The sequence below is a fragment of the Oncorhynchus mykiss genome, chromosome 11 (assembly GCF_013265735.2).
Source record: "Oncorhynchus mykiss isolate Arlee chromosome 11, USDA_OmykA_1.1, whole genome shotgun sequence".
In the NCBI taxonomy this organism is placed as follows: Eukaryota; Metazoa; Chordata; class Actinopteri; order Salmoniformes; family Salmonidae; genus Oncorhynchus; species Oncorhynchus mykiss.
This window is the reverse complement of record NC_048575.1, coordinates 66,726,153-66,744,045: the sequence shown is the minus strand read 5'-3', so window position 1 is coordinate 66,744,045 and position 17,893 is coordinate 66,726,153. Positions and strand designations below refer to the sequence as shown.

Below are 17,893 nucleotides of genomic sequence, written 5' to 3'. Positions count from 1 at the left end.
TGAACCCAAGGAGGTCACACGGACCTCGGTGTTGGGGCAAGTTCGATTTCAGCTATCAGGTTTTTTCCTTCTTCAACAGGAAGTAAAACAATGATGCGTCTGACATCCCTATGAAGAACTGTAGCAGGTATTTTAGTTGAGAGTTTCTTTGACTTCTCTTGAGCAGGCTTCACAGTTGGGACTGGGTAGCTGGGAAAAGTTCTGACATGCACATCTCTGACGATGCCCTTCTTGTCAAAGTTGACACTGACTCTGGCTAGTTTGTAGTGACCCCTCCAGGCATTTTGGTCAGCCAGCCAGACAACATCTCCAACAGCCACATTCCTATGTGTCATGTGCCATTTACTCCTCACGAATAGATTGGGCCCAGCTAACTGACTCCACTTCCTCCAGAACCGGTCAACTTCTGTTTGGAAGGCTCTCAATATTTTGTATGGGTAGCTTTCAAAATCTGTATTCTATGTATTCTATGCAGTCCTCCCGGCGTTGAGTTCTTGCATCTATGGGCCTCTCATTGGCAAGGTTAGCAGCTGTGTAGAGAAATGTTTGAAACTCACTTCATGTGAAGAGCCCTTCTCCTCCCAGGTTGTGCATAGCCCACTTCACAGTACGAACAGCTGCTTCTGCAGCTCCATTCCTGTGAGGGGAGTCTGCTGGGTGCATTTTCCAGCATTTTCCAGCTCCATCCTGTCCCATGCTTGGAAGCTTCATTTTCAAGCTCAGATTTACTTAGTTGATCCAAGAAGAGGTAGAGTTATTTGAGGGCAGGTCTGGCACCAATAAAATTCTTTCCAGGATCTGACCACAATTTTTTTATATGCCCTCTCAGTGCCGTGAATCTTTGGTAAGCCAGTAGGAAGCCTTCAGTCGACTGGTCACTGACAACATCTGTGTGTATAGCTCTGGATACCATGCAGCAGAAGACAATACCCCACACCTTGTGCTTGGTTTTCTTTTTCACCTCATCCTTGACTTCATACGGTCCAAATAAGTCCACTATTGTGTACTCAAATGGTCTGACTGGTGTTATCCGCTCGGATGGAAGGTCACTCATGATCTGTTGGCACTTTCTGGACCTGGCCTTTCTGCACACCACACAGTTGTCTGAGGCTGAATTCTTGGTCAACATTTCTTTCCATCTCGTTGCGGCTCTCCAAACCCAGGCAATGACTCGGATCAGCCTGGTCAGACTGCTGAATTTCCTGATGTCAATCAGTTTGGTTTGGTCCTCACCTCATCCCAAATACAATCGTTACACCAACCAAAAACATAGAGACCCAGGTAACCTGAGCCTATGCCTTCACTATGGTGTGAGCCCACGCCTTCACTATGGTGTGAGCCCACGCCTTCACTATGGTGTGAGCCTACGCCTTCACTATGGTGTGAGCCTATGCCTTCACTATGGTGTGAGCCCACACCTTCACTATGGTGTGAGCCTACACCTTCACTATGGTGTGAGCCCACGCCTTCACTATGGTGAATCGCTAAAACAATTCAGAAATACACTATCGAAAAATAAGGAACTACACGTCATAAATCAGCTCAATCTAATTTTAAGAATCCATAGAATCAAACCACTTCTGGGAAGAACTCGAAACAAACAACACAAAGAGTTATCTTTCCAAAATGGAGATGTATGGATAAACCACTGCTCCAATCTTTTTGGCTATTTAACAAGAAACAAATGGCAAAAACATATACATGATCAAATACAAATCTTAGAATCAACTATTAAAGACTACCAGAACCCACTGGATTCTCCAATTACATTGAATGAACGACAGGACAAAATACAAACCCTCCAACCGAAAAAAGCCTGTGGGGATGATGGTATCTTAAATGAAATGATAAAATATGCAGACCACAAATTCCAATTGGCTATACTTAAACTCCGTAACATCATCCTCAGCTCTGGCATATTCCCCAAAATTTGGAACCAAGGACTGATCACCCCAATCCACAAAAGTGGAGATAAATTTGACCCCAATAGCTACTGTGGGATATACGTCAACAGCAACCTTGGGAAAATCCTCTGCATTATCATTAACAGCAGACTGATACATTTCCTCAGTGAAAACAATGTACTGGGCAAATGTCAAATTGGCTTTTTACCAAATTACCGTACGGCAGACCACGTATTCACCCTGCATACCCTTATTGACAAACAAACAAACCAGAACGAAGGCAAAGTCTTCTCTTCAAGTTTCTTTCCATGGGGCCGGGGGGTGAGAAAGGGATGCAGTTTAAGCCCCAGCCTCTTCAGCATATATATCAACGAGTTGGCGAGGGCACTAGAGCAGTCTGCAGAACCCGGCCTCACCCTACTTGAATCTGAAGCCAAATGTCTACTGTTTTCTGATGATCTGGTGCTTCTGTCCCCAACCAAGGAGGGCCAACATCAGCACCTAGATCTTCTGCATAGAATCTGTCAGACCTGGGCCCTGACAGTAAATCTCAGTAAGACCAAAATAATGGTGTTCCAAAAAAGGTCCAGTCGCCAGGACCACAAATACAAATTCCATCTAGACACCGTTGCCCTAGAGCAGACAAAAAACTATACATACCTCGGCCTAAACATCAGCGCCACAGGTAACTTCCACAGAGCTGTGACGATCTGAGAGACAAGAAGGGCCTTCAATGCCATCAAAAGGAACACAAAGTTTGGCATACCAATTAGGATCTGGCAAAAAATACTTGAGTCAGTTATAGAACCCATTGCCCTTTATGGTTGTGAGGTCTGGGGTTTGCTCACCAAACAAGAATTCACAAAATGGCACAAACATCAAAATGAGACTGCATGCAGAATTCTGCGAAAACATCCTCCATGTACAGTGTAACGTAAAACACCAAATAATGCATGCAGAGCAGAATTAGGCCGATACCAGCTAATTATCAAAATCCAGAAAAGAGCCGTTAAATTCTACAACCACCTAAAAGGAAGCGATTCCCTAACCTTAACAAACCCATCACCTACAGAGAAGTCCCCTAAGCAAGCAGGTCCTGGGTCTCTGTTCACAAACACAAACAGACCCCACAGAGCCCCAGGACAAGCAACACAATTAGACCCAACCAAATCATGACAAAAACAAAAAGGTAATTACTTGACACATTGGAAAGAATCAACAAAAAAACTGAGCAAACTAGCATGCTTCTTGGCCCTAAACTGAGAGTACACAGTGGCAGAATACCTGACCACCGTGACTGACCCAAATTTAAGGAAAGCTTTGACTATGTACATACTCAGTGTGCATAGCCTTGCTATTGAGAAAGGCTGCCGTAGGCAGACCTGGCTCTCAAGAGAAGACATGCTATGTGCACACTGCCCACAAAATGAGGTGGGAACTGAGCTGTACTTCCTAACCTCCTGCCAAATGTATGACAATATTAGAGACACATATTTCCCTCAGATTACACAGATCCACAAAGAATTTGAAAAAAATCCACATTTTGATAAACTCCCATATCTGCTGGGTGAAATACCACAGTGTGCCATCACAGCAGCCATATTTGTGACCTGTTGCCACAAGAAAAGGGCAACCAGTGAAGAACAAACACCATTGTAAATACAACACATATTTATGTTGATTTATTTTCCCTTTTGTACTTTCACTATTTGCACATCTTTACAGCACTGTATATATACATGATTTGACATTTGAAATGTATTTTTTCTTGTTAACATATGTTTCCCATGCCAATAAAGCCCTTGAATTGAATTAAGACAGACAGAGAGAGAGAGAGACAGCGAGAAAGAGAGAGACAGCGAGTGAGGGAGTGAGAGAGAGAGAGAGACAGATACAGCGAGAGACAGTGACAGAGGAGAGAGGCGGCGAGAAAGAGAGCGAGAGCGAGAAAGAGACAGAGAGACACACACACACAGAGAGAGAGACACAGCGAGAGACAGTGACAGAGAAGGAGAGAGACAGAGAGAGAAACAGAGAGAGAGCGAAAGAGACAGAGACTGAGAGAGAGGAGAGAGAACCTCCTGGAGCTGTTTAAGTCTGGAGTTATGAAAACGAGGAATGATTCTAGTACGTGTAAGGTCCATTTACTCTCACAGCTGGAAAGTGCTCCCCATACCTGTGGCCCTTTAATGTATTTGTTTGTTTGCAGTCATTACCTCCCGCCATCCAGCAGGCTGATAAACACAGATCGGCCAGCTCTGCTCTGATCACAGCAGTCCCTCCGCTCTCAGCACATCAACACCCCAGTGTTTTAGGAGCTGCTTTCTTTGTCTCCAAATGCCATTGTCATTCAGCCTGGCTGTCCAGGCTCCCACCCGCCCACATTGCAATCATTTGTAATGAATAGGACGATGACAATGTTCATGTCAGAATTGCTGCGGCACTCATTACTTTTTTAATGAAACTGTAATCACTGACACATCTGGCTAAGTGATCAGAGCCTTGGTGTGGTTGTAATTCAGCCAGCCTGCCTACTGCTGTAAATCACATCTAATTATGGCTGACCCCTGGTCAGATCTTCCAGTCCCAGTCTGTGTGTGTGTGTGTGTGTGTGTTTGTGTGTGCTGTTCCTGCCTCTCTGCCACCATCGTTGAGGCCCCCGTTCAGCCAGCAGGGATTAGGGAGCAAGGCAACAGGGGAGGGTATAATTAGCGTTGTAACAAACTAACCGCAGTTTCAGTTCCTGAAAGTATGATCACACACACAGACAATTACAGCCAACACAAACAGCTGCGTGCAGACCTACGTAAATTCACACATAAAGAGAGAGAGTTTTAGACACACATTCTCACACACACACACACACAGTGAAAGAGAGAGAGAGGGAAATAGAAAGCTACGGACAGGGAGTAATAGAGAGAGAAAAAGAGACACACAAATTGACGCACACACAGACCATCCCATTCAAGCACACCCTGTACTCTCTGCCCCCCCCCCCCCTTCCCCTAAATTGAGTACCTTAAAAGCTTGTCTGTGATGAGTAAGCCAGCAGTGTTGTGCAGGGTGTCATGTTACCTCAGCCACTACGTTCATCTCCCTTTGCAGACACCCAGGTCGCATTCTCTTTTCCCAGAATAGTCAAAGGAATTACAACAGCAGCCCAGACAACAGAACCCAGACACTGAGATGCAGGCTAGGGCTAGGCTGGACGCTCAGGCAGGAAGTCAACAGACACTGAGATTCAGGCTAGGGCTTGGCTGGACACTCAGGCAAGAAGTCAATAGACACTGAGACCCAGGCTAGGGCTTGGCTGGACACTCAGGCAGGAAGTCAATAGACACTGAGATCCAGGCTAGGGCTTGGCTGGACACTCAGGCAAGAAGTCAATAGACACTGAGACCCAGGCTAGGGCTTGGCTGGACACTCAGGCAGGAAGTCAACAGACACTGAGATCCAGGCTAGGGCTTGGCTGGACACTCAGGCAGGAAGTCAACAGACACTGAGATCCAGGCTAGGGCTTGGCTGGACACTCAGGCAAGAAGTCAATACACACTGAGACCCAGGCTAGGGCTTGGCTGGACACTCAGGCAGGAAGTCAACAGACACTGAGATCCAGGCTAGGGCTCAGCTGGATAGTCAGGCAGGAAGTGAAGCCAGAAAAGTCATGAGCAGTAAGTGCATGGTGAATATTACTGGATGGGCTATTGGGCTTTAATGCACTGGGTATTATTCTGCCCCAGTTTGACTTCCTCTGACAGGGTTTTTATTTATATCAGTCGTGTGACAGTTTGGTGACAGAGTACAGCCTCTGATTCCTCCAAGTCCCCATCCATCAGAGGAGGGATGTTTTTCTAGACACTTGAAGGCTCCCAGACACTCTCTTTTGTTTTCTGCCAGATCAGAGAGCAGGAGGCACAGGGCAGGTGGGAGGAGAGAAGAGGAGAGGAGAGGGCAAGCAGGAGGCAGGCAGCTGCCCGGCTCATTGCATATTCTGGGAGTGTATACTCAACGCCACAATGATTTTTGTAAATTGCCTCAAATATCCACACAAGTCTCATCTGGAAGTACGGACAGTTCTTCAGACAGACACTAGTTTCTAACCAGAATATACACTACCATTCAAAAGTTTGGGGTCACTTAGAAATGTCCTTGTTTTTGAAAGAAAAGCACATATTTTGTCCATTAAAATAACATCAAATTGATCATACATACAGTGTAGACATTGTTAATGTTGTAAATGGCTATTGTAGCTAGAAACAACAGATTTTTAATGGAATATCTACATAGGCATACAGAGGCCCATTATCAGCAACCATCACTTCTGTGTTCCAATGGCACATTGTGTTAGCTAATACAAGTTTATCATTTTAAACACAGCTGAAAACTGTTGATCTGATTAAAGAAGCAATAAAACTGGCCTTCTTTAGACTAGTTGAGTATCTGGAGCCTCAACATTTGTGGGTTCGATTACAGGCTCAAAATGGCCAGAAACAAAGAACTTTCTTCTGAAACTTGTCAGTCTATTCTTGTTCTGAGAAATGGAGGCTATTCCATGAGAGAAATTGCCAAGAAACTGAAGATATCATACGATGCTGCGTACTACTCCCTTCACAGAACAGCGCAAACTGGCTCTAACCAGAATAGAAAGCGGAGTGGGAGGCCCCGGTGCACAACTGAGCAAGAGGGCAAGTACATTAGTGTCTAGTTTGAGAAACAGATGCCTCACAATTCCTCAACTGGCAGCTTCATTAAATAGTACCCGCAAAACACCAGTCTCAGCTTCGATAGTGAAGAGGCGACTCCGGGATGCTGACAGGGTGAGAATAGAAAACCTGGCCTGATATACACATTATATTTACGTGTCCATATTTACATGGCCGTCCGAATGTGTCCCACGTGGTATCGTATTCCCTATGTAGTGCACTACATTTGATAATTTACCAAAAGTAGTGCACTATATGGGGAATAGGTTGAGATTTGGAACACTGGCACATTCTTTCATGTTGAGAGAGAGAGAGAGAGAGGGAGGGAGGGAGGGAGGGAGGGAGGGATGAAAATATGACAATGTTGTTTGTTATTGTCTTCTTTTTCTCATTTGGTCACAAATGAAACAGGTCTTTATCTGAGAAATATAAATGAAATACAAGTGCTGCCTACCTGTTCTCCTTCTAATGTAATTAGTTGCTCCCTCCTAGTGTGTTATTTACAAACAGAAAGTGGTAAACTGTGACAACCAATTTCACACATCCCAGACAACAAAGTCAGTGGAAGTCTTTACAGGAGCCCAGCCATTACCAATGTACTGCCTGTACTCTCTCATGCAATTTCCAAACATGTCACTGTTGTAACCACTCCAAATAGGCTGTGAATGCCTCTAATATTGGCTTACTCAGCAAACACAAACAGATGCTTTCCACAATCCCTTAAAAACGAAAACACTGCATGCATCCCAGGAGAACAAAAAGGTACAACAAAGGTTTTTGGAAAATAAAAACATTTGAGGAAAAAGGTGCATGAAAAAAGTTCCGCCTCAGTCAATTGGTTGAATTACAGCTTCTCTCTCTTTGAGCTCATTTCGTATGCCTTGTGTGCTGTGTGGGCCATGTTTGATCTGCATTTGGCTCAGTAGGCAGGTACTGTATGAGGGCCTGAAGGCTGATGTGTCCCTGTCCTCCTGGGCGTTCTATCTGATTATCATAATTGTAGTTAATTACCAAGGAAATGGCCTGTGAGTCTCAGCCATGCTGTGTGCAGCGAATTAAATGGAAGTTCACTGGAGATGAGGGGTGTCCCCTCTCCACATGAACAAGCACACACACACACACGCTCATATTTAACATTTTATAGGACAATTCCAACCATCAAAAATCTTTAAGTATTTCTTTCATTAGTCCATTGTTGATATAGTCCCAAAATGTTTTGCATGTCAGCAATCAAGTCTTCAATATTTATAACTTTCAAAAATATAGAAATATAGCTGGTATGATGCATAATGGGCTGGGGTTTGTTTCTTTCCCATTTAAATATCTAAAAATGAGCACAGAATATTTGCATTTGATGTATTTGCTTCCTAAAGGAAGCCCTTATTTATATTGTATTATTGTTACACCTTACATAAAGATACAGTTACCCCATCTGTATCCCATCGGAACCCACACACCTGCCTGATCTCTGCTTTAGACTGTACGTCATCATTCACGGCTTTCCTCTGTGTCTGCCTTGCTCTCCTCCGGTCTCCCCTGTCCTGTCCTGTATGCACTATGTGTGTGTGACTGTGCAGATCTTCTTCCCCTGTCCTGTTGGTAAATTGTGACAGCACTGCATGCTGATATTGTCTTTCCCTTCCTGTCCTGTAGGTACTACGTATGTGTGACTGTGCTGATCTACTTCCTGCCTCTGCTGGTGATGGGCTGTGCCTACCTGGTGGTGGGCCTCACCCTCTGGGCCAGTAACATACCTGGAGACTCCTCTGACCGCTACAAGGAGCAGCTCACTGCCAAACGCAAGGTACAGTACAGTATAAAGATACTATAAGCCTGGGTGTACTTGCTCATAGCCAAATGCAAGGTTCCAATTATGAGTTTTGTAGGGTAAAGATGTACTGCGGGGCTTGGTAAGAGGCAGGCTGTGACATCATTCAGTACAGTGCTTTGAGATACTAGTAAAGTATCATATCACCTCCACCTTACCTGTCACCCTAGACCTACTTCAATTTGCTTACCACCCGAATAGGTCCACAGACGATGCAATCGCCATCACACTGCACACTGCTCAATCCCATCTGGACAAAAGGAATAACTATGTAAGAATGCTGAACATTGACTATAGCTCAGAATTCAACACCATTGTATCCTCTAAGCTCATCATTATGCTTGAGGGTCTGGGTCTCAACCCCGCCCTGTGCAATTTGGTCCGGGACTTCCTGACGGGCCATTCCCAGGTGATGGAGGTAGGAAACAACATCTCCACTTCGCTGATCCGCAACACTGGGGCCACACATGGGTGCGTGCTCAGCCCCCCCCCCCCCCCCCTGTACTCCCTGTTCACCCATGACTGCGTGGCCATGCACGCCTCCAACACAATCATCAAGTTTGCAGATGACACAACAGTAGTGGGCTTGATTACAAACAACGTTGAGCCAGCCTACAGAGAGGAGGAGAGGGCACTCTGAGTGGGGTGTCGGGAAAATAACCCCTCACTCAACGTCAACAAAACAGAGGAGACAATCGTGGACTTCAGGAAACAGCAGAGGGAGCATCCCCCCTATCCACATCGACGGGACGGCAGTGGAGAAGGTGGAAAGTTTTAATTTCCTTGGTGTGCACATCACGGACAAACTGAAATGGTCCATCCACGCAGACAGTGAGGTGAAGAAGGCGCAACAGCGCCTCTTCAACCTCAGGAAGCTGAAGAAATTTGGCTTGTCACCTAAAACCCCCACAAACGTTTACAGATGCCCACAACTGCAATCTCCCCAGAGGGTGGTGCGGTCTGCACAATGCATCACCGGGGGCAAACTACCTGCCCTCCAGGCCACCTACAGCCCCCGATGTCATATGAAGGACAAAAAGATCATCAAGGACAACAACCACCCGAGCCACTGCCTGTTCACCCCGTTAACATCCAGAAGGTGAGGTGAGTACAGGTACATCAAAGCTGGGACCGAGAGACTGAAAAACAGCTTCTATCTCAAGGCCATCAGACTGTTAAACAGCCATCACAGCCAGTTACCTTAGCTTTCTTGGGAACAGGAACAGTGGTGAACCTCTTGAAGCATGTGCGAACAATAGACTGGGATAGTGATTGATTGAATATGTCTGTAAACACACCAGCCAGCTGGTCTGCGCATGCTCTGAGTACGCGGCTTGGGATGCCTTCTGGGCCGGCAGCCTTGCGAGGTTAACATGTTTAAATGTTCTACTCACGTTGGCTGCAGTTAGATATTGCTGCACTGTCGGAACTAGAAGCACAAGCATTTCACTACACTTGCAATAACATCTGCTAACCATGTGTATGTGACCAATAAGATTTGATTTGATTAACCTTGCATGGGTTTACATCATAGAACACATGCATCCTATGGTTTACATGCTCTGCCAGCAACTGTACATCAATGAGACCCTAGGGAATTTTGTAGTATCAGTATCTTGGGTTTCTGGGGCTAGCTCTATGCCTCTATGTTTATCTCTACTTTAACTTTGACTTCTACTTTGACTTCTAAGTCTAGTATGTGTACCGCATTTTTTTTTTTGAGGTCCCAGGCTCTTATAATGGAAAGCTATATGTCCTATACAATTCTAGCTCCCAGATTGCAATTCCTAAGGTTTCCACTAGATGTCAAAAGTCTTTGTTTAAGGTTTCTGGCTTGTTTCTTCCAAAACGAGCCTGGTCCCAGTGGAAAATCAGTCTGTCGCTGTGTGACGATTTTACTTTTCTATTGAACATACTTCTTTCTGTATGAAATATTGTAGTTTATTTACATTTCAGGATACCTGAGGATTACATAGAAATATAGTTTGACTTGTTTGAACAAAGTTTAGCGGTAACTATTTGGACTCCTTTGTCTGCATTTTGAACGAGTGGATTACTGAAATTGATGGCGCCAACTATACAGACTTTCTGGGATATAAAGAAGGATGATTTTATCTAACAAAAAAAAAGACCATTCATGTTGTAGCTGGGACCCTTGGAATTGCAAACAGAGGAAGATTTTCAAAAGTAAGTGGTTTATTTAATTGCTATTTGTGATTTTATGAAGCCTGTGCTGGTTGAAAAATATGTTGATGTTAGGCGCGGTTCTCAAACAATCGCATGGTATGCTTTCGCTGTAAAGCCTATTGTAAATCGGACAATGCAGTTAGATTAACAATAATTTAAGCTTTTAAACAATATAAGATACTTGTATGTTCATAAATGCTTAATATTACGGTTATTTATTTGAATTGCGCTCCCTCCAATTTCACCGGATGTTGTCGACAGGACGCCTAGCAGGACGCCTAGCCTTAAGAAGAATTATGAAGGGCAATCAATAAACTGAAAGACACTTTAAATTAGACATTTCCTCAGAAATGTACACATTCTCATGTCATGTTTGTAAATTATTTGCTTCCAGGAATACCTAGCACTATAAAGGGAACATGGTTCCATTTGGAACGCATCCCAAACAACTCTGCTGCATCAACTTCAGGTCAAGTCAGAGAAACAGAGGGAGGAGTTGAAAGTTGGTCAATGTTTACTTCTTCCTCCATGACTCATGAAATAAACACAATGACACCCTGAGCTTCAAGCTCTCTCTACTCCTCTCATCATTCCCCAACGGATAGCTACATGTCTGATGGTTTCTTATTGCTCTAACATACATCGTCTTTCACTTTCTTTCTGCTGTCTTGTCCCCTTTCTGAATGACTGAATTCAACACATAATTACATTTAGAACTAATTAAATAGAATATCTGTGGAATGGATTAATTGAGCCCAACCCTTTGTGGTATCTGTGTCTGTCTGTGTTAGGTGGTGAAGATGATGATCGTGGTGGTGTGTACGTTTTCTCTCTGCTGGCTGCCCTACCACGTGTACTTCCTGCTCCACCTGTTCTTCCCCCTCCTGTTTGAGACGCTCTACATCCAACAGGTGTACCTGGCTGTCATGTGGCTGGCCATGAGCTCCACCATGTACAACCCTATCATCTACTGCTGTCTCAACGACAGGTAGGTACACTACACTACACTACACACAAGCACACACACTACACACGAACACACACACACATACACACACAATTGTTTATCATTCTCTTTAACACCTGTTTTTATTATGTACATAGATTATTCATTGCATTATTTATAAGTTATGGACTGTTCAGCACGTATTATTCATAACTTTTACCACTGTGGTGAAGGCAAAATGAAAAATACTTATTTGAATTCCTGCATGAAAAACAACCACTTGCTCTCATATGACTTGTTGACATCCTGGGTATGGCATAATAATAGTAAAACATAATAGTAAAACCTCTATGTTAGTTTTTTAATGATTTAAAAATTGTTTTGGGAAGACAGATGTCTAATAATGCATTTGTAACCAAGTGGGAAGTGTGAATCTACCACCATAGAGTTAGATGGTATGGACACTGTCATTGAGTGCTTCACCATTTTAAAGTAGTCAGCTGGGTGGGATGATTCCATCCGGTTCATCAGGAGGGATCCGCCAATAAATTCTACTTGTGAGCAAACATTCCATAATTGTAGGTAGCAGGAAATCACCAACCATGGCTTTATACATGTTCAAACAATACACTCAGTATGTACCTTTTTAGTTTGCCAATTAATAGAAGTAGAAGAAAATGGACTACTTCAAAATGGAGATGGCCTCAATGGCGCTGCCCGTGCGCTCATAGACACCATAATGGAACATATATAAAGATGATCTCTATCATTCTATATGTTTATCACATATGACTGGAAAAAATACAATTGAATGGCCCTCCAACTGGTAATTACTAGCAGGAAACTTGTATATCATCCTTCAGCTCCAATCGGGAGGTAGGAATTTACCAGTTGTGAAGTTGTAAATACCAATTGGATGCATTCACGTGCACTTGCTGAGAAACATCCGATTAGCTAATAGCCAACAAGCTGTGTCAACCATAAACTAAAAGTACAGCTATCAGGCTCGTAAAGAAATGATGGTCTTCAAAAACTATATCAATAAATAGCTTTTTAAAAATACTGTTTCATAGTTAAATGCTGAAAATGTTGAAATCAAGGTAATTTCCTTAGTAGGTGACGTCAGAGGTCACCATTTGGGAGACGTCAGAGCTCAAGGAGGATAGAGAGGTTTCTCACTAGTAATGACCAGTTAATATCATGTTTTAAGGTATGACCCAGGTGCAGACAGTGTTGAAGAAATTAAAGTTTATTCTTTAAACAGGGGCATGCAAACAGGTCAAGGCTGGCAGGGGTATATAATCCAGATTGGGTATAAGGCACCGGAACAGCAGGTGGGCTCAGGGTCAGGACAGGCAGAGGTCAGTAATCCAGAGTAGTGGGGCAAAGGTACAGGATGACAGGCAGGCTCAGGGCAGGCAGGAATGGTCAAAACCGGGAAACTAGAAAACAGGCACTAAAGCACAGACAGGCGCAACGGAAAAACGCTGGTAGGTATGAACAAACTAATTGAACTGGCACAGACAGGAATAAGTACCCAGGGGATAATTGGGAAGATGGGTGACACCTGGAGGGGGGTGGAGACCAGCACAAGGACAGGTGAAACATATCAGGGCGTGACTGTTAGAGGGCAGTTCAATAGATTTTTCACAGTGGTATGCTGTAAACATATAGAAGGATAGCAATATCAACTTTATACATGTCCCATTATGGTATCTGTGAGCGCACATGCAGCACCATTGAGGCCATCTTCCTTTTGAAGTAGTCAATTACATTTTTGTACTACCTATATGAGTTGGAAAACAAACTGAAAGGGTGCATACCGCCAGCTAGAGTGTGTTGTTTGAACAGGTTTAAAGGCCAAGTTGCCGATGTCCTACCAACAACAGTTATGGAATGTTTGCTCACGAGTATAATTAATTGGCTGATGACCCAGAGGGAATCATGTGATCCTTCCTTCACCCAAATGAAGGCCCACCCAGTTAACTACTTTAAAATTCTGTAAGCCCTCAAAGGCAATGTCCATGCCAAAATGGTTTTGGCATGGACATTGTCCTCTATCTAACTTTATGGTGGTAAATTCCCACTTCCGACTTGGTTACGACCACAGAATAATTCACTGCGGTGGTAAAGTTTTATGAAGAGCCAACTTTCAATTGGTTTTCAGAATAACAAGCTGGTGTCCGAAAAAAGTCTGAAAAGTCTTTGAAATATGTCTCTGAAAGATGCCTATTTCATACTCGGTTATGACTGAGTGTCGTTACAAGACAAAATTAAAATGTGAGAGTTAGTTGCACTGCTAGAGAACTGTTAGGGTCTAAGTCATGAATATAGTGCTCTTCTCTCCACAGCAATATCCATTTGAAGTTTTAACATTCATAACCACATCTGCCTCTCCACTCATTTTCCAACAAATTCTTGCCTCTTCGTCTGTCTTCAGCCATTTTACTTTCCCCTTTTTTGAACATCTCGTCTGTCTGTCTGTCTGTCTGTCTGTCTGTCTGTCTGTCTGTCTGTCTGTCTGTCTGTCTGTCCTCTGTTATCTAACCGTTTGTCTGTCTGTCCTCTGTTATCTAACCGTTTGTCTGTCTGTCCTCTGTTATCTAACCGTTTGTCTTCTGTCCTCTGTTATCTAACCGTTTGTCTGTCTGTCCTCTGTTATCTAACCGTTTGTCTGTCTGTCCTCTGTTATCTAACCGTTTGTCTGTCTGTCCTCTGTTATCTAACCGTTTGTCTGTCTGTCCTCTGTTATCTAACCGTTTGTCTGTCTGTATGTCTCTCTGTCCTCTGTTATCTAAACGTTTGTCTGTCTGTATGTCTCTCTGTCCTTCCCTAGGTTCCGAGCTGGCTTCAAGCAGGCCTTCAGCTGCTGTCCCTGTGTCCCCACCGGCTCCTACGAGGGTCTGGAGCTCAAGTCCACACGTTACCTGCAGACCCAGGCCAGCATGTACAAGGCCAGCCGCATGGAGACCAACGTGTCCTCCGTGCTGCATGTGGCCGACGACCTGGAGCCTCCCAGGTTTGGGGCCGTATCTGTGGCCGGGTGTGGGTCCGAGGCGCAGGGGGTTAGCGGAGGGGGAGGGGGGTTGTGTGCAGTAGCGGCACCCAGGTGCTCCTCTCTGGACCTGACCTCTAACGGCTCCTCGTCCCGCAGTGTCTCCAAGAATGTGTCGGAGACCTCCAGCTTCTACTCTAGCAACAACCTGCCTGAGTAGAGAGGGGAGAGGAGAATCAGGCACCGCTAAATCTCACTATACCTGCCCATGGGGGCTGTGTTTGTGTATGTGTGTGCATGCATGCGTGTGCACATATATTCCATCCATGTTTGTCTTTGACCATTTACATAATGTCCTTTTTTTGAATGTTGGGCATCAAGTCTACCACCTGTGGCTGAGGCTTGGTTGGTTCCCCTTCAGAGGGCAGTGCGCTTATCCAGTGGTCCTTGGTTTAAACTAAGGCAATAAGGCATATATAGGGCACACTGCCTGGTACCTGCTATAGCCCAGAGAGATATTGTAAGAGCTGGGTTCATGACTGGGTAACAAGACTGGGTCAATTTGGGACAGGACTGGGTCAATACAGGACACGATTGGGTCAATACAGGACAAGACTGGGTCAATACAGGACAAGACTGGGTCAATACAGGACAAGACTGGGTCAATACAGGACAAGACTGGGTCAATACAGGATAAGACTGGGTCAATACAGGACAAGACTGGGTCAATACAGGACAAGACTGGGTCAATACAGGACAAGACTGGGTCAATACAAGACAGGACTGGGTAAATAAAGGACAAGATTGGGTCAAAACAGGATAAGACTGGGTCAATAGAGGACAAGATTGGGTCAATACAGGATAAGACTGGGTCAAGACAGGATAAGACTGGGTCAATACAGGATACGATTGGGTCAAGACAGGACAAGATTGGGTCAATACAGGACAAGACTGGGTCAATACAGGACAAGACTGGGTCAATACAAGACAAGACTGGGTCAATACAGGACAAGACTGGGTCAATACAAGACAGGACTGGGTAAATAAAGGACAAGATTGGGTCAATACAGGATAAGACTGGGTCAATAGAGGACAAGATTGGGTCAATACAGGATAAGACTGGGTCAATACAGGATAAGACTGGGTCAATAGAGGACAAGATTGGGTCAATACAGGATAAGACTGGGTCAAGACAGGATAAGACTGGGTCAAGACAGGACAAGACTGGGTCAAGACAGGACAAGACTGGGTCAATACAGGACAAGACTGGGTCAATACAAGACAAGACTGGGTCAATACAGGACAAGACTGGGTCAATACAAGACAGGACTGTGTAAATAAAGGACAAGATTGGGTCAATACAGGATAAGACTGGGTCAATAGAGGACAAGATTGGGTCAATACAGGATAAGACTGGGTCAATACAGGACAAGACTGGGTCAATACAGGACAAGACTGGGTCAATACAGGACAAGACTGGGTCAATACAGAACAAGACTGGGTCAATACAGGATAAGACTGGGTCAATACAGGATAAGATTGGGTCAATACAGTACAAGGTTAATACAGGACACAGCACTAACTGAACCCGATAACATTCACACTATCCACACACCTTCAACTATCAGAATGTATCCAATACTTATTTAGCAATTGACATTTGCTTCTAAGGACCCACTCACCACACACACACACAGTGGTGTATGAGTTCATATTACCACCCGTACTTCTGAATGGTGCATTAACGTTTGATTGCCGCCCCCGTGCTGGAAGCACAGTCAGTCCTCACAGTACAGTGGTTTTCTCAGCTTGTCAGAAACATATGATAAGCCTGCCATTCCTGTAGCATCTCCTCAGCCTCCATAGTGGAGCCCAGGGTTAACAAGCCCACACTCCATAGGACACACACTTTGAAACAGATTATTGTGGCTGAGGTGTGTTTAGCTGGTGTCCTGTCAGCATGTAGACTTCAGTGGAATAATGTGGGATAGAGCTGAACAAACAGACCCTAACCTGAACAGTGATAGTCAGCTGTGTACAAGACAACAGGAGAGAAACGTGGTGTGATTACAGAGGCAGAGAAACTGCACTGTGAGGACTTCCTCTTATACAGCATGCTCTTATTGACAGTAAAGGCTGGATTGTGTTTTCGGGGATGATGTTAGTTCTTCTAACTAGCGATGGGAAGATGTGCCTGGATACTTAGCATAATGCAGATATGAGAGGAAGGGAGGCAGCTTAGAGGCCATGCTCTCTTTATGAGACCTCTGTGTCTCAAATGGAACCCTATGCCCTTTATAGTGCACTACTTTTGACCAGAGTCCTATGGACCCTGTTCAAAAGTAGTACACTAAATAGGGAATAGGGTGTCATTTGGCATGCAACCTCTGTGTGAGACTGAGTCCAGCAGGAAGGAGCTGTGTATAATGATTATTGATGTGTCACAGCAGTTCCTGTCTACCCTGCCATCTGAAACCCCACAATGACACATTGTATGATGTTCAGCACACACATCCCCACACAATCACACATTCTCAAATAGACACACTGACACCGACAATTGTTCTCACATCAGACAGAGGCACACTCGCCCTCCAACACATACATGCACATGCATGCACATGCACACCCCCACACACACTTTGACCAGAGTAAAATGAGCACCGTAGTCATCTCAGATCTCCGGCAGGTTTGATGTGGAGTTTCAGCCTGTTCACACTAGGTCAACATGATCTAGAGGACAGAGAGGACAGGAGGGGTAACAGAGGGTCAACATGATCTAGAGGGCAGAGGGGACAGGAGGGGTAACAGAGGGTCAACATGATCTAGAGGACAGAGAGGACAGGAGGGGTAACAGAGGGTCAACATGATCTAGAGGGCAGAGGGGACAGGAGGGGTAACAGAGGGTCAACATGATCTAGAGGGCAGAGGGGACATATCTCTGGGCCTTGTAAGAGTGAGTTTATTGGTAGTGTGGAATATACACTGAACAAAAAATAAACACATCATGTAAAGTGTAGGTGCCATGTTTCATGAGCTGAAATAAAATATCCCAGAAATATTCCATACTCACAAAAAGCTTATTTCTCTCAAACTTTGTGTACAAATGCATTGGCATCCCTGTTAGTGAGCATTTATCCTGTGCCATGATAATCCAGCCACCTGACAGGTGTGACATATCAATAAGCTGATTAAACAGCATGATCACTATACAGGTGCCCCTTGTACTGGGGACAATAAAAGGCCACTCTAAAATGTGCAGTTTTGTCACACAACACAATGCCACAGATGTCTCAAGTTTTGAGGGAGCATGCAATTGACATGCTGACT

The 17,893-nt window shown here is 44.5% G+C and overlaps 1 protein-coding gene across 1 annotated transcript in view; it reads left to right on the top strand.

Moving 5' to 3' along the window:
- The window catches only part of LOC110536266 (substance-P receptor), a 36,535-nt gene extending 21,719 nt beyond the window's left edge, over positions 1 to 14,816 (top strand). The window contains exons 3-5 of the mRNA XM_021621960.2: positions 8,261 to 8,411; positions 11,414 to 11,610; positions 14,405 to 14,816. Coding sequence (XP_021477635.2) covers positions 8,261 to 8,411; positions 11,414 to 11,610; positions 14,405 to 14,783 — 727 coding nt within the window. The 3' untranslated portion in view covers positions 14,784 to 14,816. The remainder of the gene's footprint in view (positions 1 to 8,260; positions 8,412 to 11,413; positions 11,611 to 14,404) is intronic.
- Positions 14,817 to 17,893: the final 3,077 nt, after the last annotated feature.